Consider the following 22,946-nt stretch of genomic DNA (forward strand, 5'->3'; position numbering starts at 1 on the left):
TATGCTAGCATTCTGATCACCGCCATACCTCATACCAGAGTTCAATATTTTAGGGTCTCAACTGATCCATTTTCAAATATATATCCCATAGTTTGTAGACTGTATAGCTTTCACACAGACTAAATAATATACACTGTTTCAGGTTATTTTTACCCCAATAATGTAGCAGAATACATTTTGGCCTAAATGTATGAAGACATATTATTTATTTGCAAAATTTTATAACAAAAACTTAGCAAAAAATTATTTTGTTTTAAAAATTTTCAGTATTTTTTTCATTTATATAGCAAAAAAATTAAAAAAAACCCAGTGGTGATCAAATACCACCAAAAGAAAGCTCTATCTGTCTCAAAAAAGGATAAAAATTTCATATGTGTACAGTTTTGCCTGGCTGAGTAATTGTTACTCAAAATGTGATAGTGCTGAAAGCTGAAATTTGGCCTGGACTGGAAGGGGGTGAAAGCATTCGGACTTGGTGTGGTTAAAGCTGGACCCCCAGAAAACAAAAAGTCCTTCATTGCAGTGGAGCCGCACTTGTACTGCAAGGGTTTATTTCTAGGGGAACCCAGTACAGCATTTTTACTTGCCTGATCCTCTGAACCCTGCATCCTCTGAACCCTGCATCCTCTTCTCCACTGCACTCTGTTCCTGAAGAAAACTTCCTGATCGGTGATCAGTGCCATGGACATTTTTACTCCTTTTACCAGAAGAGTGTTTTGTTGGTGGAATTGCTTCAAAACAATTCATTACAATTACCTAAGGTCCTTTTATTTCATCAAAACAGATGTGGGCCCCATAGCCCTGCATTAGGCTCAAGGACACCGAGGGATGCCCTCTGCCGGAGCATAGGGGAGTTTGATTTCTGGAGTTCAGCTTTAAGCTTGCTATACATACCTCAAATTTTTATTGGTTCCTGCTGAATCAGCCAAACAGTGAATCATGGTTGGCCCCACGGACGTCAGGAGCCAAATGTAAAACTGACAAACTATGACTGCATCCTACCAGATGCAGTCTCTGTTTGGGTATTCAGACAGCAATGGGTGTCTGCATGTGTAGGTTGGTTGGCAAGAGGTTAATGAAAATAAGAGCCATTCCCTTTAGTAACTGATCCTTGACAACCCAAAATCGCATACTCATAGGAATTGTTCAGTCTGAAAAGCACCATGCTGACCAGGCATTTAGCAGGCTTCAGCAGGCATACAGAAAACATTTGTAAGCATCTGAATAGGTTCTGTCAATAGTCTTCCTGACTTTGTTTAAAGCTGAACTGCAGGCAAATATAAAAGACTCAGATGACTGCAGATCCTTAATCATTAGTACACCAATAAATGTATTTTAAAAACGCAGTCAGTGTAAGTGCCTAAATGTGACCTGGCATCAGCCTCTTAAAGTCCCTGTACAGCAAAACTGAAGTGTAAGAGGAAGATGCAGCACACAGAACCAATCAGTTTATACTCTGATGAGAAGCATGCTGATAGAAGGAGAGAGAAGAGTGATAGGGAGATGAGCTCATCACTGTGCTGCTTCTCTTTTCATTCTCTGGGGTGGGTCCAGGACAACCTGGACTCAGAGGAAGTGAGTTGAATAATGCTGACCTTCGGGCTGAGGACATCTAGTGGCAGAAACAAAGTACTGTGGGAAACTATCTGGTTCAAAGTCAAATCAGGAAGCAAAAGCTGTTTCTTTTTATTTTATATTTACATGAGCTTTTCAATTAATCTAGTTACTTTTAGCTGGAGTTCTGCTTTAAAGTGCATGCTGAAATTCACACAGCAAGGGTATAAGTTGATTGGAGTTGTATCAGTGGGTCAGACTGATAAAGTGTGGGAAAGGTATAGTAGGTTTTTGCTTACTTTTCCCAACTTACCTCCACCAGCCTGCTATCATGTTAACCTGTTCCTTTGTTTAGGTGACTGCTTAGACCAATCTTTGCTGTCACATGGGGTGGGGAGCAGGTCTTCTGCCTTGTGTAAGCTCCAAGATGCTATTACAGAGGGTTTTTTTTTTCTTTAATCACAGCAGTAGGTGAGCAGAAGAACATAACAACTCCCCCAACTGCCCTCTCTAAGTGGTTTCAGCAAAAGTTATGCTACTGTATTTTTGTTTGAGGTTGGGAGTGGGTGGGGGTAGCGACCCCTTTGTTACTACAGTACTCAACAATGAGGCTTCCATCCTAAATCGCTGCCATCTACACACTGCAGTTTTTCACCATAAAGGTAGACAAAGCAGTCCAGGAAGAGTGGTGGGAGCTAATGGCATCCATAATGCATTTTTTTTTTAATGACACAGCCAATCTGGATCTTTCAATCCAAGCATCAGAATGGGAAAGAAGGGATTTAAGTGACTTTGAACATGGTTGCTTGTGAAAATCCCAGTAGATCTGCAGTTTTTAAAATATTCAGACTAACCCTTCTGGCATCAACAACCATGCCACGTTCAAAGTCACTTAAATCCCTTTTCTTCCCTATTCTGATGCTCAGTTTGAGCTTCAGAAAGTCATCTTCACCATGTCTAGATGCCTAAATGCATTGAGTTGCTGCCATGTAATTGGTTGATTAGCAGTTTTTGTTACCAAGCAATTAAACATTGTACCTAATAAAGTGGCCCGTGAATGTATGTGTTCATTTATTTTAATCTCTGCCTGTATCCCCTTACACTTACTTTCTGTTCTGTCTGGCATTACGTTTTTTACCATAGGTTTATTGTAAACTATAAAGTCCTGAGGAATGGACACATTCTGACCCCTGGGATGCATTGAGATTTATTTGGATTTTGTCTTCTCTCATTAGTGTTCACTGGCGCTTTGTAACCTCCTTCCACTGATCTGTAATATAAAGGGCCCCTATTAGGAGCTCCTTTATAGGGGATCAACCAGAGACCTCCACTCACTTCCTTTCCTGTCTGACACTTCCCAAATGTTTTAAAAATTATTAGATATGTTTTAGTATGTATACATATTGCCCTTGTGTACATTCACCTGTGTATATGAATGCTCTATATTCACTTATAAAAGAACATAATCACCACTTTAGTTTTCACCATCTGTTTATTATAAACTATATAAAACCCTGAGGAGAAGATACCTTCTGACCCCTGGAACACAATGGCTTTGTGTAGATCTTTTTAATAAAAGATTTCATACCATCCATCAATACAGATCCATGGTCCATTTATGATGAGTGATGACCGGCAGCACGACTTTCTTCCCCTGTTGCTACATTCCTTTTGGCTAATGAATTATCCCATCAATGTGATGGGCAGTAGGAATACATGAGAGGGAGTGGACAGGCTTAGATATTACCAAGACATGCTGGAGCTTTGCCCAATCAAATTGGCCTCTAATTAACCTACCAACATTTTTTGGAGTGTGGGAGGAAACCCACAGAGAAGCATTGAGAACATGCAAAATACATACAAATAGTGTCCCAAGTGGACCAGTGCTGCAGCAGAAGAGTTAATTTACCATTGACGTTCCATTGGTTGACCAGTTTACCAATGGTTTACTATACCATTGACTGTGTTTTGTTTTGTTTAATAATGGGTAAAGATACCTGTTGGTCCAGTGTTATCCTGTGCTCTCTGTCTGTGCTGTGCTGAGATCTCAAGCAGTATTGGTCCTCCAAGGGTGTTAAACTCTTATGTCACATATTTGGGGATGGACACTATATATATAAGGTCACTATTTTCTCAACTACAGGAGAAGTTTGGAATTCCCCAAACAGCTCACTTTGGTTATTTCCACATGCAGTAAGAACTCAGCTGAGTCTTCCAGGTTTACCCTACTCTGACAACTCTAGAGTAGCTTTTCCCACAGGAGAGCTTGACTAAACTTATCTCCATATATTATACTATGCTACTCTTATAATCACCAAAACCTCTAATTTCACAAAGTAAAAAAAATTGCAACTACTGATACCTCAATTATTAGAGGATGACTGGATAGAATCTGAGGATAACCATATTAGCTCTTTACTCTCCTCTAAGAACAAAATGATTAAAGTGAAATTTTTTCACCAAATGGATTACAAACAGTAGCTCTGCAAAAACTGGGGTTTAGACCTTCACCACTCTCCTTTAAGAACTGCTGCATAAGGGCTGATTTCTTCAACGCATTCTGGGCCTATATATGAGGACACAACATGGTCTGATATAAACCAATTTTTGGAGATGGGTCTCGGCTTTCCTAATATACAGATGCATCTAAATAAATTAGAATATCATCAAAAACTTAATTTATTTCAGTAATTCAATTCAGAAAGTGAAATTCACATATTATATAGATTCATTACACACATTTCTTTCTTTTAATTTTGATGATTACCCCACAGATTCTCTATGGGATTTAGGTCAGGCGAGTTTGCTTGCCAATCAAGCACAGTGGTACCATGATCATTAAACCAGGTATTGGTACTTTTGGCAGTGTGGGCAGGTGCCAAGTCTTGATGGAAAATTAAATCAGCATCTCCATAAAACTGGTCAGCAGAGGGAAGCATGAAGTGCTCTAGAATTTCTTGATAGAGGGCTGTGCTGACTTTGGACTTGATAAAATACAGTGGACCAGCACTAGTTGATAACATGGCTCCCCAAATCATCACTGACTGTGGAAACTTCACATTGGACCTCATGCAACTTGGATTCTATGCCTCTCCACTCTTCCTCCAGACTCTGGGACCTTGATTTCCAAATGAAATGCAAAATTTACTTTCATCCAAAAAGAGGACTTTGGACCACTGAGCAACAGTCCAGTCCTTTTTCTCCTTAGCCCAGGTAAGACACTTCTGACATCTCTGGTTCAGGAGTGGCTTGACACAAGGAATGTGACAATTGTAGCCCATGTCCTGGATGCATCTGTGTGTGGTGGCTCTTGAAGCACTGACACTAGCCATAGTCCACTCCTTGTGAATCTCCCCTAAATTCTTGAATGGCCTTTGTCTCCCAATCCTCTCATGGCTGTGGTTAACCCTGCTGCTTGTGCACCTATTTCTACCACACTTTTTCCTTCCACTCAACTTACCATTAGTATGTTTGGATACAGCACTCTGTGAACAGACAACTTCTTTAGCAATTACCTTTTGTGACTTACCCTCCTTGTGGAGGGTGTCAATGACTGTCTTCTGGACAACTGTCAAATCAGCAGTCTTCCCCATGATTGTGTAATCTACTGAACTAGACTGAGAGACCATTTAAAGGCTCAGTAGCTGTAAGCCACAATCCTCAAAATGAAAAGAAAGAAATGCTTGAAATATATCACTCTGCGTGTAATGAACCTATATGAGTTTAACTTTTTGAATTGAATTACTGAAGTAAATTCACTTTTTGATGATGTTCTAATTTATTGAGATGCACTTGTATGTAACCATGTGGTCTACCTTTTGGACATATAAGATGGGTTGCAAGTGACCCAAGATACTAATAGGTTATTGAAAATTCTCCTCTTTTATGCCATGAAGGCTGTTTTCCTCACCTGGAGGAACCCTACTCTTCTAATCATGGGAACATTGACCAAGATCCTTGTGAAAATAGAGTTTCTCCGCAACACTTTGATTGTATTTGGGGACCTTGGTTAGCATCTACCACCACATTCCTAATGTAACTTTTAGTCACTGGTATAAATCTGCCTTTTGCTTGTCCACAAATAAGTCATTAATAACTTCTTAGTGAACACAGTCCTTACCCATCCTGCCACTGCAGTCCTTGTTCAGCACAGGCACAGACCATACCCATACTCCTGCTGTAGTCCCTGATCAGTACAGACATAGACATTCCCCATCCTCCATTTTAGTCCATGTTCAGTACTGACACAAACCATACCCATGCTCTTATTGTAGTCCCTGATCAACAGAGACACAGACCCTCCCCATCCTCCCAATCTCAGATCCAACATATCTTAATATATATTTCAGATCCAAAAAACAGCACATGGACATTTAATCTTTCAACAAAGGACATTTAATTTCTGCGTAACATCACCAAGGACAAATCACACGATGAGGTATCAGAGAGAAAACTTTGGTATAAAATGTACGTGTTTTAAAATGTGTACAGGCAAAAAGACTTTGGTTAATTAGCACAAATAACAAAGTTTAAACATTCAAGTTTCTTTTTTTTTCTCTATATATGTCATATATATATATTTATATATTAAAATGCACGGCTGAATTTTATTTTAACACTGTGTATGAACACAAAATAAATTAATAAATTAAAATTGAAATACGTTGATTTTTTTACACAAGTTTCTGACATTACCAGTGATGTAAATTCGCAGTGCGGTCTTGATAACATTAGGCAAGAAAGAATTTAACAAAGTAACAGAATTTTGTACCATTTTATGGCAACCAACCACAATGAGGGGCTTAGTTAATAGGGTTAGGAACAATAGGGGGGCAATAGGGTTGATTTACTAAAGAAAGATAAGCTGATTAGCTAGCAACATGTATGTTTACTATGCAAGGGTGAATGTTAGTGGAAAAGGTGCATTCACTTCAGTTAACATTTTTTTATTTATTTTTTTTTCTAGTTCATAATTTTGAATTGAGTAAACACAGCTTCATCCTATTTATTTAACTACACCTTTAGTAAATGAATCTCAGTGCATCATAACCTAAAGCAACCAATCAGCAATTATTTTTCTTTGTTCTTCACATTGAAGGAATACAAAAAGAAATCTGATTGGTTGCTATAGGTTACTTTTCATTACTGCTCTTTGAGTCTTCTTTTTTGGGAGAGTACTTAGTTACATTCCCTATGCCACTAATAAATTACAAGAGGTTATGTCCTTTCGGTACCATTGACAGATAAAGAAGCTGTATTGCAATTCAGATCAACTTCTCCATTACTCAAGTTGCTTCCTTAATGGGACCTGAAAAATAATATATTTTGTAGAGTACTTGTATAAAATGGAATTTAATCCAATATTGCCATATGTCGTATTTCAAAATGTTGGCCTAGAGCTTTATACAGACCTTTTTCAACCTTTTTACCATAGAGGAAATATTTTCATGTGCCCCTTACTTACATCAGTGGTCAGTTGGAAGAATGCCATTCAGTCTGATTACCCCCTTTACAGTGGCAGTCTGATTGCCTCACTTCAAGACAACTAAAAAGGTTTCTGGCGTCATGGTGCTGGCTCTACCAAGTGCCATTGGTACTATTAAATGGGAGGCCAATCAACCACAACAAAAGGAACCCCTATTAGCCCCTGGAGTAACTCTAGAGTTCCATAGCACCCTGGTTGACAATGGCTGTCCTACACAGTCCAGTCTTTTGTAACAAGGAATGCTAATGTGGATATGCATAGAGAAAAGTCCCAAAAACCGCACACCTTAGAAAGCCATTAATAAACAGGTAAAAGCAGCGCCAGCCAGTTTCATCCACAGACATTTCGCTCGTTTAACCTTGCCCACGGAGGTCCATGATTAAGCCCCGTGGGCTGGATGAAACGTATTGGGATCATGGCTGTGGATAAAGTTCGCTGGTTTCACCTGCTTACTAATGGCTTTGCTAGGTGTGTGGTGCTTGGGACCTTTCTCTGTGCCACAGGTGTCATACTGGCGGCCCTCCAGCTGTTGCCAAACTACAAGTCCCATGAGGCACTGCAAGATTCACAGTTACAACCATGACTCCCAAAGGCAGAGGCATGATGGGACTTGTAGTTTTGTAACAGCTGGAGGGCCGTCAGTTTGACACCCCTACTCTATGCATATCCACAGTATGTGAGAAGTGTAGATGGATTCCTTCCCAGCCAGCACTGTTTGCAGGAATCACCAGATGGACTTACAGGATCTTGAGCTGAGACCTTAAGTTTTATGAGGTTACAAGGAATGTTAATGTCCCACAGATTGCAAAGAACAAACTTTGTATGACCCTCCCAAGAAATACATGACTCTTCACTTTCACCTTACGATGAGTTGGGACCTGTTTTTCTGTAGCAGCCTACATTCCAAGTATTTATGTAAAAGTTTTAGATAACATAAGAACTGAATGCAGTTGCAGTCTGTGGAAGAGTCCTTTTCCCACATATAGTTGCCTTTCTGTCCAGTTGTTCCACTGAAGTGGAAAACTAACAAAGCTTTTTTTCCAATCATTAACAGAGCAGGAAAGGGTGTCACATTTGAGAGACTTCCTCACTTCCAGTTGCCAGGATACAAGAAGTGAGAGGAAATCTCCCCAAACTGAAGAAGTATCCCACCCTTTACAGCTATTGCTGTAATAGGTGATTTCATTGGAAGATGCCCCCTCTACCCCTGGTCTGTTGACAAGTGTAATGGACACCATGGTAGATTGGGAGGGTGAATCTCCCCAATGGGGACACAGACATAAATAAAATGTTGATAAAGTTTTCCTGGGCTTTAAAAATCTTGAAAAAAAGATTTGGAGATTTTATTTTAAAGTACTTCTTGTAAACCTCTTATAGCTTAAATGGCCCATTATATAGAACATTTTTTTTTAGAATGAAAGTGGAGACTCTTTTTGAACGTAAAACATGTATGTTGCCAGTTCTTGTCTTTTAGATCTGAAATGTAATTTGTTGCATTTTACATAATAAATGGTGGTTTTTACCATAACTCAAGAGCAGAAGGAAGCCATAAAATGGAATTCTTCTTAATTGCATGTCAACCATGACATTTTACATGCAATCAACCCCAATAGGTTACCATGGAAATCTTTAAGCAGTTGAAGTGGATAATTTAAAACATATAAAGATATGGTAGCAGGAAATAATTTTGATTACATATCTAGCTTCAAGCTAAGTTTAAAAAGGATTGCACATTGTGAATTAACACTGGTAATATACAAAACACCTCGAACGTTGAATTGTCATCCGGCAATCCTGATTGTTTCATTTTTAGTTTACCTTCATTGTCATTCACACTTAGTTCCTTAAAAGTCTCCAATTAATTCTTAGCTTAGTTCAAATAGGTTTGGTTTCGGCGAGTCCATGACAATATTTACTGTAAACCCTCAATAAGGACCATTTATTTGGCATCGCTTATCCTTTAACCCTGTTATTTTTGTGTTTGGACAAAAAAAAAAGCTGAACAAATTCACAAAAGCAATTTTTGTGGCATAGAAAACAATTGTCACACGCAAATTCTTCTTTGGTATACATTATATAAAGGGTGGATTGCTTCTTCATTAAAGACATAGTTTCTAACCATTTTAAATTTGCAGAACAGCCATTTTGAATCTTAACATTTTTTTTTTCTTTTAGTGCGACAGCTATTTTAAGTGACATAAACTTAGAAAAAAAAATGGTTCTTCATCAAAGTAAGCACATTACAATGAACTTGTCAAACCCCAAGCAACATTAATTACACTATCCTATCACCTTAGGAGGAACCAAAATAAGCAATGCCTACCGGTAACATGCTAGATCCAAGATGGCTGCCAAGGAAATTACATTTATGAAATGTTTGAATACATAACTAACAATATTTCAGAGACAGTAGCCTTCAGCTTGTACCTCAAAGTAGGTCCACAGCTGTATTATTAATACCCGTCAAGACTATTTTTTTCTAACCCCCAAGAATGAGGTAGAGTTATACTGATATGCCAGTTTAGCCGTGCCAATGGATAATGGAGTAATGCTTGATGAAGTCTACTATAAAACGATGGAGTATCAGGTTACAATGGTAGTGCAAAATCTGATGTCTCCTTAATATCCATGCATGCTTGGATGGGTAACAATCTATCACAGTCACTATGACTGGCTGAGGTGGTGCTGAGGCCTAGTATTGTGACAGTTTTGTATATTGATTGGCTGAATTGTAATAAAGCTATCTGGTCAACATCTAAACACTATTGAGGGAAGGCCACAGGCAGTCAAATTGTCCAGAGTTCACCAACAAAATGATAGGATTCGACTAGCCGTTGTGATCTCCACATACAAAAATTGGAAATTCAACAATTTTAAGCGATTATCTCATTAGTAGACTAAGGCTCTGAATTCACAATTTTGGGGCTACTGCTCTTTGGTAGTCCCAAAATGTTGGGTGATCTGGGATATGGCACATTGTTAAGTGGGATAGTCATCTACAGAGAGTTGGACTGCTGGCTTTTTGCTCAGTAACCTAGCCAATAGTTCTCAAGGTAATCCTTTACATATTCAGAATTGAATGTCTTTGCTGCCAATCTAGGGAGTAACTGTTGCAGAAAGATAATAAACAAGTCATCCTTTTTTTTTTCAGTTTGCCTGTGCAAGTGGACTTTGTAGAGGCTCCTCCATATACTTACGTATAGGAAAAGTCCACCCAAAACTGATATTTTGATTATAGGTGCACACTGGTAAGTTGAGTCAGCCCCTAGCTTCATTTGCAGCCCATAGATTATGCAATTTTCTTTCCTTCCACCTATTGCTTGATCCCCCCATTAACACAGTCAGTGTTGATGGGGAATCCCCCCCTGCAGAGCTATTTTGTTATGCCGTTGGGGAGCCTTCCCTGGCGGCAAAACACAATGATCACTACTGCAAGTGACTGCATGCAAGAAATCTGACAGGCTGGTTGTACTGAAGTCGATCAATGGATTGACTTTAGTACAACCAGCCTTGTTCATAGATTAATTGAATCTCGCCCTGCCTAACCGGCTGAGATTTGATCCATCTATGGCTGGCTTTATATGTATTAGGTACGCCAACTGTGAGATCTCTCTCATGATTCTTGACTCTGGAAATTCCATATTTGCCGCCCACCTTTGTGGGTTCCAGCTTTGATAAAAAAAATAAATAAATAAAAATCCAGCAGGGAGAAAGGGAAGCTACAGCAGGTGTGCAACCCAGAGATCTCACTGAGACTCCAAGAAACATAACTAGTACCAAGTGATTTAACTCTCTTTGGGCAGACTGACCCTTTAAGGTATTGATAAATATAAGAATCAATTGTACTTAGCACAAACAATTTTGCAAACTGAAAATTGAAATTATCATTAAATAAAATAATGAACAGGGTTAAAATAACTTATCCACCCATCCATCTCTTTGTGATTTGAGCCCTAGGTCGGGACAATGCATTGGAGATGATTCCGGAGTAAAAAGGGTTAGTTACCCCCACAGAGGATGTGATCAGTGGACTCTGGAGAATGGATACTGCCTTGACCTTCCAACCTCCACCTCCTCTCATCTCCCACTGTTCCATTGAACTCACTAATTCCCCGTCAGCTGGTCAGGAATAAAATGAAAAGAGCCCGGGGTGGGTCCGGCTGTACATCCAGACTGCAGTCCACAGCTTCTGAAGGCGAAAAGGTCACTGTCTCTTCAAAGTTGCTCAGCAAAGCTTTGAATTTTCACCAGTGGGGTTGGGGTCAACGCTCCTCAAGCGGGTGGCCAGGGATCTGTTACTGTTGGGGCGAGGAATTATTAATCATTACATCTTCTGTTTCTTTGCAAAGGCCACTGTGGGTGGTGAAGCACTCTTAGAACAAATTAAGAGTTAATTATTTGGGCCTTGTACAGAAATATGTTTGGCAGCAGTGTCCAAAAAAAATGTAGCTTGGCATCTACTGCTGATTGTGATTTTCACAAATGATGCAAAATACTTGGGCATCGATTGATTCGAGGCTTTCAATGTGTCAGTACTGTTGCAGAAACCTCCCAGCATGCTGGATAATTTCTGCCATGGGACGTTTGATCAAGTAAAGAACTAAATTTGTCCTACTATATCATAGGTGTTTAGTCATTAGAAGATCTGTCTTTGTGTGGTCAGTTTAAAGTGAGTGTATACTTTGCCCATAACTGATCAGCTTTTTAGTGGGCACCATAGAAAAGCTACGTTTACATTCCCCACTGCCTGATCCACTGATAGAGCACTCCAAAATCCAAGTTTAAAGCTGGCCATGCAACAGTAGAATTTCTTTGGTATGGAAATTATGAAAAGTCAATCATCAGAACATTTGATTTGGCCATCAATTTGTCAACTAATTTGTTTGAAAGCTCTTAGGATTTCAGGTCTGCTACTTGAATGTAATCCTAGGTGTATTGAACAGGTTTCTATTGTGTCTAGCACATGGGCATTACAATACATACAACTTTCCTGAACAAAACCTACATTCACAATTAGAATTTAGTTCATTCAAGAAAAAGTTTCCACTAAGCTCCTTTTCTCACTACAATTGAAAACGTCCATCTATTTGACCCAGCAATCCATTAGAAAATCAAATGTTTGCGAAAAAGAAATTCTACTGATGTGTTGCAAGCTTATGTCAAGTAGTACCTGGGGCTTCTTCTTCCCCATGTGGACACAACAAAAAAAATTTTTTTGGTTCTGTGGTGAAAGGTTATGGTTTTTATTTTTTGTTCCTCAACGTTCACCTCACTTCCAGAGGTTAAGGGAGAACAAATGAGGGACAATCTTCTAAAACAGAGACACAGACAGCAATAAAAACATGACAAAGGTTCCAACATCCCTGTGGTAGACAACCTTTGTAGAAGGTGGCTTAACATGGACCTTGCATAGAAATGAAAGGCCCACTTAGGTTGCAGCTACCCCTTAAATGACAAACTAAACAAAATTTAAAAAAATAAACAGTCGATGGAAAATGTAAAAAAAAAAATACTTATCTTACACTCAGTTTCCTGTAGGCACAGGTGATTGTACTGCACCTCAGCATGGGATCCTGAGAAAGCTTGTGAATTTCTCGAGAAGTTGCTCCACCATTGCATGGGAGGCCATACTCAAGGCATTCAGGATCCTCCGCTTTTCCAGGCTTCAGCAGGAAGTCCCAATAATGTCAGCTAGGTGAGAAGCTGAAGTGTAAGGTAAGTTGTTTACCTTTTAATTCAAATATTTTATTGTCTATACCTTTCACTGAGCTTTTTTTTTTTTTTTTTTTTTTTAATCAAAATCTGGGGCTTGGGGGCTGCAACATAGGTGAACCTAGAATTTTCATGCAAGGTCTGATTTAAACAGTATTACAGAATGCTATCTGGAGACTTTAATTGCTAGGGGGAGCTTTGTTTGTTCTCTGCACAACCAGATTGGTCAATTTCCTCTTCAAAGCTTGCCTAACACCATTAAATGTAAATAAATAAATAAATGATTATGCCCCCTTTTTGTTTAAACAAGAAAAAATATGTGGTAAGCATTTGGACCCTAAGGGGATTATAATGCCGTAACCAAGGTTAATCAGAAGCTCTTCAACAGCCCACCATTGCCACATAAAAAAGAGAGGTAGAGGATATATTGTGTTTTTTGTCTTCTTATTTTTGTAGTGTCATAGAACAATTGTCAGCCGAGATGCATGATAGGAGTGTGACATCAAAGAGAAATGGACATAACGTGTGAAACTAACCCCATTGTAGGCCATCCTGCCAATCAGTATTGCCAGTGTGCATGACTGACAGGAGGCATCCTTATGTCTTCTTACAGCTCCACCCAACATCCATCAAGGATGCACGGCCTGAAAAGATCTAAGTAAGTCATGAGTCAGGTTGTTTTGTCCTGAAAACCTGTTATTGGCCTTAAAGAACAACCCATATGCTGTTCCTTAGCCAAATGACTCAAGCAAAGGAACTACTACAAGAATCCTTGGATGGTGGCCAACCAATCCCCTTGTCTTATGTCTTCCAAGTCGTTGCTGAAAGGGTTTTAAAACATGATACCTGTATTTTCTGTAGTGCGCTCTGTGTGCTGACAGTGCCATAGAAAATAAATACATAAATAACGTGTACAAACCATTCTGTACCCACATATCTCCATGGAAAAGGAGGCATCAGCCAAAACGACTGAAATGAATTGAGTACAGAAAGGACAGTCAGTCACTCGTAACCTTTACAAGTCCTCTTAAGACACCTCAAGGTCAACGTTTTTGGAGACAGTGTCCCAAAGAATGGAAAAGGGATGACTATGGAGGCTGAGTGGGTACTATCTTTGGTTGATAGCGCAGTAGGCATCTTTTCATGCTTTGGTGCAAGCAATGGCTGAGCCACCTTTGGAGGTTAAAGAGCCGGAGGAGGAAGGTGGGCGCCCATGACCCTCGTCCATCCACTTGTCTAGGCTTCTCCTTCGTGCGTTCATGAAGAAGTTGCTAACGGTGGAGAGTTCTAGGCCCAGCTGCTGTGCAATGGTGATCTGCAGCTCCTTGGAGGGCCGCTGGTTCTCGTGAAAAATGGCATGCAGAGTGCGTCGTTGAATGTCGGTGAAGACCAGGCGGTGCCGCTTAGGCACGTGGTTTCTTTCGGCTTTGCTTTGCTCTTGCTCTTTCCTTTTGCAAGCTGCAGGCAAAAGTAAAATAGAAAATGGGGTGAATTTAAAGGTAATGTCAAGTGTAAGGTCACGTCTTTTTTAGTAAGCAACTATAAGGGTAAAGCTAACCTGAGAGCAATATTTGACGTAAATTTTAATGATTTTACATGCTTTCCATGCTAGATATAATTAAATCCTCTTTCATACAGAGTTTCATTGGCTCCCTCTACTGGCTGTATACATGTCAGTCATTGCAGCCAGTATCTGCGATGACTGCTGCAAGAAAATCAATTTCAGAGAAGCCACTTAGGCAGTGTATTGATTTTAGTGAAAGTCTGTTGACAGCTCTCTGCCTATGGATGTGCACTGAGCAAAAAAAGGAGCAACACATATATGTAATGATCCAATGTGGCTGCCCTGAGTACATATCCTATTATAAATATAAACAAGGTTATCGTTTAGCTGTAAAAATGGGGTCTTATGGAGCTTTGGTTCTTCGACTTGTGACCTCTAGTCACCAATATTAGGTCATGTGACCCACAGTGACTCTGCATTGTGGACACTGATAGCAGATTCTACATTTACTTTTCCTAAAGCCTCTAGGTGTCCCAGTGCACTGACCCAAGGACTATGGACTGGCATTAGAAATTATTATACAGGACTTGTATAGTGCCAATAGTTTGCGGAGCGCTTTACAATATAAAATAAGACTATACTCACTTTATGGCCCCTAGCTTGGTTCCTTGACACCTGCTTGAATGGGTGACGTGTAGAATGTTGGTACTATTTACCAATTTTTATTTTAGGGTGCACATACACTTTAAGAACACATTGACAAAAGGCCCTCAGTATGCATGTATTTTTTTATGCTGTGATCTGATTGGTTGCTACAGACCATACAGACAAATTGACTTTGGTAGTTTGTATATAAGGCCTCGCTTACACCTGCGGCTAGGGGATGACAAATATAGACAAAAAAATAGCAAGGCGGCTGAAGGGAGTTGTACACATGCCGTGGCAATACTACCACCCAACACAATCCATTAAAGGGATCACTGCATTTACATGTAATGCACATGATAGGGGTGTAGTGCTGTGGCCTCTTAAGGGTTAAAACATGATATATTGCCTCTCAGCCACCAGTCAACTGCCCTCTATAAAGGGACCCACCACGACTTGCTTTTCAGTGGTCAATGCAAGAGTAAATGAACCCTAAGGGCCATATTAGTTGTGGCTTTACAATAGGTTCAAGGCAGATCAACTGACTGTTTAGCACCCCCAGCTGACAAATACTTAAAGACCTCATTCACATGGGGCAATTTAATCTATGTCCAGTGCAGGGCCTTGTTTTACCGTCATGGGATGCACAGGTGTTGCAGGCATCCCAGGTTGCGTTTGGAGCCATCACCCAGACAGATGTCACATTGGGAGCAGCAGCTGTGTTTGTGCAGCCACAGACAGCAATGGGACTGCTGGCCCAAGGATGCACGCAACACATATATATTCCTATGCCGGTAAAACACAGCCCTTAACTGGTCAAGGATTGCATCACCCTGGGTGAACGAGGCCAAATATGTTACAACAAAGGTATACACAGAAGAGGCTTATGTACTGTGCCTGTGTTGCCAGCCAGCCTTTGTTTTAGTTTTAACCCATCACAGGACAAAACAGAGAAAAAAAATAACAGGATACATACTCCAGGTAGATTTAAAAGACACTAATTCAACCCTATATCCATAATACAGCCATAAATTTATTTTTTTAGGCAAACATTGTAAGTACCTGAATTTGACTTAGCATCAGCTTTGCAGTCCTTGTGCAGCAGACCTCAGACTGGGTGGGGGGGGCAGGAAAAGCAGCACAAGGTGGTAAAGCTGTTCTTCAGTCATCTCTGCAAAGATTAAAAGTCCACGGCTACAAAAACTGTAGATGCTGACTTTTAAAAAACAGACACTTACCTGTCCAAGGATCCAGCGCCATCCTCTTCATTAGTCTTCGGTCCCCAGTGTGTGTATGTGAACTGCGGCCTGCTGGCTGTGACTCCTTGCGGCTTCACAGCCAGCTGCCCACTTCTCCTGCGCAAGTAATCGCTGCACCATTTGAGTGGTTCAGCAGCCTTCTGGGACCTATGATGTGCCCCAGAAGGATGCAGGCAGGTAGGGAAGGAGCAGAGCGTCCGCCTGGACCACCTAGGTGATGTCAAAGCCAGGTACCTGCTCCCCCCCCCCCCCCCAAAAAAAAATATGTGCCAAATATGTTAGATGAGGGGAGGCGGAGGAAGAGTGAAACTTCCCCTTTTGGGTAAAGTTCTACTTTAAGAACTTGAGTGGCATGTTGATGGAAGGAGAGAGCAGAGTCACAGAGAAATGAGCTCATCACTGTGCTACTTCTCCTTTCACTGTACAGTCACAGGAAAAAAACTGTATATACCTGTATGTGTTATTAATCTGCAGCAAAGAAAAAAATCAGGTTTCCTTCTCTGCCAGACACAGCTATCTGGAGTGGCAGAGCTGTGTAAATTTTAAAATTGGATGGACTGAAATGCAAATCCATGGATAGATAATGTTTTTTTTAGCTGTTTGCCTGGAGTTTGGCTTTAAGGACCCAGACTAGTAGTCATCACATCAATACAGCTGCATTTAAATAATGTAATTGTACTCAATCTCACACCAGTGTCCATTACGGCATTCAGTGTAAAAATGGTGGCGTTAACTCTCTCCTATAATGAACATAAGCCTTGCAGGATTTTTTTTTATTTTTTTTATATATATATATATTTAGTGATGCACTTGTAGCATAAGGATGATGCTACATTATTAATGCCTAATCCCAGGTAATGTTATATTGATGTGTGTATCTTGTTATGTGGGTAATTATCAATAAAGCTGTATTGCCGCGGTTGATTGTGTTATAGATTTCACAAGTTACAGCGGCTGATATCCCCCCATTGCTTGTTTTCCCGTCTACTGTCCCCATCTGGTCAGTCCACCGTCCGTGCCCTTCCCCCCACTCCTGTCTGGGACATTGCACACTGATAGAAAAATATTGATCACAGCCCAGCTGTGCGGCCTGCACAGCTCACTGTATACGCGCCGGTTAACCCCTAAGGGGCCGTCGCCACGCAAGACATCGAATTCCGAATCTCGACAAAGGGGGGCGGCTTCGAGTTCTTCGTTAGCTGTTAATGAAGGAAAAGCGCCAGCAGTTTTGGCGACAAAAGCGTTAAAAGAAAGACCTTGGAGATAAAAAACCCCCCCAAAAAATCCATACCGCAACGTTCAACTAGGCCTGCTTTTATGAAGTCGTGCCTCGACATAACACGTCTCCCTCTGGGGAAAGGGTTAAACCAACCTTCCGCCGTAATGATTCGGTTAAAAAACGAAATGCAACGGGCCGTAATGTAATAACGCCGGTAATTGAATACGAAATGACAATAATGAGTTGATTTGTTCGGCGGAATGAGAGGACGGGGCTGGTTATGAACCACCTTCTTGATGAAAGGTCGAAGAGAAGATTTCCTGCGCGAAGGGAAACGAGGGCAGTTAGGGACAATTGATAGGGTAAACCTTCTGTTATAAGGCCATCGGGCCTTGAGTGATACCTGCCTACAGGAGGATGAGGAGGTGTCACCGTGCCGGCAGCAAGCACTGAATAAGCATTGCGGGGAGTGAGGCCCGTGACAATTTTATTGGAATAGTGATTTGTAAGTAGTGGAGAAGCAATTAATGGACAGAGGCTGAGAGCTCGACACACGTTAGAACTATATAAAGGTTAATGTGATCGCAATCAGCTCAGCTTAACGACACTGCGACGCATGCTAAATCCTGCCCCCGATGCCGTTTTATATATGACGCCAGGAAGTCGCTGACATTTGCATCCCTGACATGCGTATAACGTGCGATGGACTTCGTAAATCATTAGGCAGAAATGTCCTCAACCCATAATGTTTTAGAAATGGTAGAGAAAGGGCAATAAAAGACGCCTATACTGAGAGAAACTTGGAATTGTCATTGCTGACTTCCCTCCTGAAAATGCTAGTTGCTTGGCTGTTTTAAAGAGACCCTGTCACCTTGTGTATTCAGGGCTCTTGTAAAGGTCCCCCCCCCCATACTCACCTTGCTGCTCTTGGCTTCTAAAATTCAAGTGCTGGCAGGTGTTAGACACTAATAGGGTTATTTTCCAAAAATGGAGAGTGAAAAATCTGGTGCAACTCTGCATAAAAGCCAATCAGCTTCCAGCTTTTACTGCCAAATCTTAATTGAAGAAGCTGAAGCTAGAAGCTAATTGACTTCCATGCACAGCTGCACCAGATTCTGAGTGTACCAGTTTTAGTAAATCCCCCCTTAAAGGTAAATTATGTCAGTCATGTGACTAAGGTTTGGCTTCTAGACAGGAGTACTGTTACATGAAAGGAGGTCACATTCCCTCCCTACCTGGAAGCACCATATGGGACAGGCCGTTAGCATAGCACAAGGTGCAACTGTCCTTTAACATCTTTAGTTCTTTCTGAGTCAATGACCTGGAATGGGCATGTTGATCAGGAGTTGTGGACTCACTTGCTATTCAATTATGAAGCAGCTGGTGTTTCAGACAGTACAAAAATGGCAACCTCCAAGTTTATCTCAGCATGTTTTTTTCAAGAAATTGGCAGGCTTTATCGTCAGTGTTTACTTGATCTGGTTTCCATGAACAGGCAACTTTTGAGGTTCCTGTAGAGAATGCAATTTGGCCATCTCCATTCACATACAGTCATAATACCCAGACATCAGCCTGTGAGCTACTGTTTCCCCTCAAATACCAAAACCTTGGTTTCTTCCAAGGGACTGCATGGGCAATAACAGTGATACCTGGAAGGTAAATATGGGGCTTGCTGGCAATATGACACCTCCCAACTTTCGGAGATGAGAAATGCAAGACACTTTTTAGGACAAGGTAGACAAAAGACACACCCCCTGATGTGCCCCCTATGTACACAGGCCATAAAGAATCAAAGTAGTATTAAAGCCTCACATTTTTTCTCAAGATCATATCAGGAAAGGACAATGTATGTTTAAGTCTCCAGATTTCTTTGTCCAGTACAGGGAGATGGCATTGACAATACCAGCATAGAATGTTCCCTGATCCCCCTCCTCAGGAATGCATGTTCCATGGTTTCAAGCCCCATCATATATGCATGCATTGTATAGTACTCTCTGACTGCTCATGTATTTGGCGCAGGCAATGTACTGTTGTCATGTTTTGGTCTTTCTCTGCACGTAAGGGTGGCTTTATACGATCCCGAAAGGGAATGAAGCCACCCAAGCAGTGGAAACATAGGGCAACAATTTGTGGACCAGTAAAGAAAGGCAGGTCTTTAAAGAAGAAGAAGCAGCATACAAGTGAAGTGCCCAGGCTTTAATAACACTTTCAAATGAAAAAACTTAGCAGTCATACCCACCATTGCTTTTCATTTATACTGGCTCTTCCAAATAACAAATGTATCATTAGAGATGTTGATGACTGGTTTAGTATTTATGACAATTTAGGTAGTTAAATTGTATATTTTATTTATCAGGGATTATACATAAGACCAAATAGAGGAATAAATGGGGAAGAGGAATTTGGTGGCAAAAGATGGATTATTCTTGGAAGCTATAGGTTATTATTTGGACAGACATCATAGGGCTGGTATTTTTTGCAAAAAGTTGGCCACCTTATGAGGACAAAGGGGTGACCTGCTCATCGAGAAGGCTCCTACTGATTACACAATTGACATACACTGCAACTTTTAACTGTGGCCACTTTTTGTTTCTAGATGTTTGGCAGAAAGGAAGGTATTGTTCTACAATAATTCTGGGCCTGTAACACTAACAAAAGCTCTTCTGTAAGGCGCTGTTAACACCTGAGCAATTTGAAGCGTGATTTGAAGCTTCACCAGAAGAGCTTCAGCGCTTGACAACTAGATTTCCATTATATTCAGTGGTGCTCATTCACACCTGAACATCCATTGCTTGAAGCTCATTACTCAAAAAAGGACATGAGCTTCTTTGGGGAAGAGTTGCATGTTTTGGCCACAACAAACTTAAAAAAGTGAAGCCCCAAAAAGCATGTGCTTTCTTACCTAGTAGCTAGCTTTCTATTGGCTGAAAAAATTTTTTAAGAGTCACTCAAGCCTGAAACACATGCAAAAACGTAAAAACCCCTGTAAAAACGCTAAACAAAAAGTCTAAAAAAACAACCAAAGATGTTCACTTCAAGATCTAAGTCCAGCACACCTTTATTTTCCACACAATTAGCAGACATGTAATTGGAAAAAAGGAGAGCTCCTTCCACTTCCCCTACATACTGAAGATTGCAGATGAGACTTTTAACCAGTGGTGAGGAAAAAAACCATAGTATTTCCAATGTATGAATGTCGATAGATACCAGTGAGTTTTGTCCTGAACTAAGATAACCTACAAATAAGTTCATAAACATCTCATACAAATCTTCGGCTGGGGTTACACTTCTGCAGGTGTGGGAATGCGTGTAAATTGCATGTGTCTCCGCACCTGCAGGCAAAACGCGCTGTTCTTTAGCAGATGTAAATAAGTCTTAATTGCACCACAGGCATCTGAAAACACAGCACATTTTCAGGTGCATGAGGCAAAAGCACCATGAGGTTTTGCTGCGACTGCGGGTCTGAAAAGGTGCACAAATGCGGCATGCAGCGAACGCACACAAGTAAACCTAGCCTTATTCTATGTTGTTTCTATTAACGAGTGATATATTTTAAACTGTAGGCCTGCATCTAAAATTTTTTAAGACAATTTACTCATATTGCTTGTTGGTAACGATATAACCCAAATAAAAGCATTCACTTGTAATTTTCTTAGGCTGCTGTGGCCTTTTCTTTACATCCTAAAGTATATGTAACCCAATATATATATTGTCCCATGAAGACGGAGATTGAGCTCTGCAGTCACTTTTGCTGCAGTTGTTTTCTTATTTCGGGTCACAATCCTGTGCAATGCAATGTCCTTTTGTCTCTTTCAGTCAGTTGACCATGTCCACCCTGCTTATGCTAATCAGACGACGGTTTCTTGGAAACTGTATAGGCTGTCATAACCTCTGATACTGACCTCCCCCATGGCAAATAAATTGCCAACTTCAGTCACAGAGGCACCAGCTAAGTGGCACCAACAATTTGCCCTCTGTGAAGCTTAGTAAGATCTGACATGACTCCGTATTATTTGAAGCGCAAGCAGCGAATGACAAAAGTGAGGCTTTCCACCTGCTAGCTAGGTGTCTCATCACACAGGGGAAGCAAAAGAATGTTACATCACTTCCAATGTCAACGCAAATCATGTCGTCACTTTCACATCTGCAAATCAAGTAGTGTTTCCATTTTTTTGTCTAACCCCCGTGTGTGTATATATATATATATATATATATTTACACACACTCTCCAGCCACTTTTTTAGGTACACCTTGCCATTACCGGGTTGGACCCCTTTTTGCCCTCAGAACTGCCGTAATTCTTCTTGGCATAGATTCAACAAGGTGTTGGAAACATTCCTGAGATTTTGGTCCATATTGATATGATAGCATCACTCAATTACCGCGGGTTTGTCTGCTGCACATCCATGTTGCGAATCTTCCATTCTACAAGTGCTCTATTGGATTGAGATCTGATGACTGTGGAGGCCATTGGAGTACAGGGAACTCATTGCCATGTTCAAGAAACTAGTATAAGATTATTTGAGCTTTATGACATGGTGTATTATCCTGCTGGAAGGAGCCATCAGAAGATGGGTACTCTGTAGTCATAAAGGGATGGACATGGTCAGCAACAATACTCAGGTAGGCCGTGGCATTTAAACAATGCTCAATTGGTACTAAGGGGCCCAAAGTGTGCCAAGAAAATATCAATTACACCACAACCACCAACACCAGGCTGACCCGATGATACAAGGCAGGATGGATCCATGCTTTCATGTTGTCTTCGCCAAATTCTAACCATACCATGTGAATGTGGCAGCTGAAATCAAGACTCATTAGACCAGGCAACTTTTTTCCAGTCTTCTATTTTCCAATTTTGGTGAGCCTGTGCGAATTGTAGCCTTTGTTTCTTGTTTTTAGCTGACAGGAGTGGCACCCGGTGCTGTCTTCTGCTGCTGTAGCCCATCTGCTTTAAGGTTCGACCTGTCGTGCGTTCAGATATGGTATGCTCCTCTGACATCAGCAAGGCATTTATGTTCACACAACTGCTGCTTACTCTTTGTCAAACCATTCTCTGTAAAACCTATAGATGGTTGTGTCCGAAAATCCCAGTAGATCAGCAGTTTTAGAAATACTCAGACCAGCCTGTCTGGCACCAACAGCCATGCCACGTTCAAAGTCTCTTAAATCCCCTTTCTTCCCCATTCTGATGCTTGGTTTGAACTTCAACAAGTCATCCTCACCATGTCTAGATGGCTAAATGCATTAAGTTGCTGCCATGGTATTGGCTGAGTAGCAATCTGTATTACCAAGCAATTGAAAATATAATATAAAAATTCATTATAAATCTTTTTAAATCTGCATCTTTCATTAAAATAATCAGGTGATCTTCCCATTCTAGTCTTTGGCCCTGTTAAGCACAGGCTTCCGATGGAGACTGCAAGTGCCTTTTTTAACACACATCATGCAGGCATGGTACATTGCCATCGCCATGTGTCCAAATTTTAGTGAAACCACTTCTTAGGTTTAGTGATAGATTTAGGGCTATGTCTAGAATTTATATCAAGTAGAGAATTACAACATTAA

At 40.7% G+C, this 22,946-nt stretch overlaps 1 protein-coding gene across 1 annotated transcript in view; it reads right to left on the reverse strand.

The window, feature by feature from the left end:
• Positions 1–5,926: 5,926 nt before the first annotated feature.
• LOC149460996 (hepatocyte nuclear factor 6-like) overlaps positions 5,927–22,946 on the reverse strand; it is a 30,750-nt gene continuing 13,730 nt past the window's right edge. Inside the window, exon 3 of the mRNA XM_089678953.1 lies at positions 5,927–14,209. Within this exon, the coding sequence (XP_089535079.1) occupies positions 13,893–14,209 (317 nt within the window). The 3' untranslated portion in view covers positions 5,927–13,892. The remainder of the gene's footprint in view (positions 14,210–22,946) is intronic.

Source organism: Staurois parvus, unplaced genomic scaffold (genome assembly GCF_062004578.1).
Source record: "Staurois parvus isolate SC_StPar_1 unplaced genomic scaffold, SC_StPar_1.0 ptg000213l, whole genome shotgun sequence".
Classification (NCBI taxonomy): Eukaryota; Metazoa; Chordata; class Amphibia; order Anura; family Ranidae; genus Staurois; species Staurois parvus.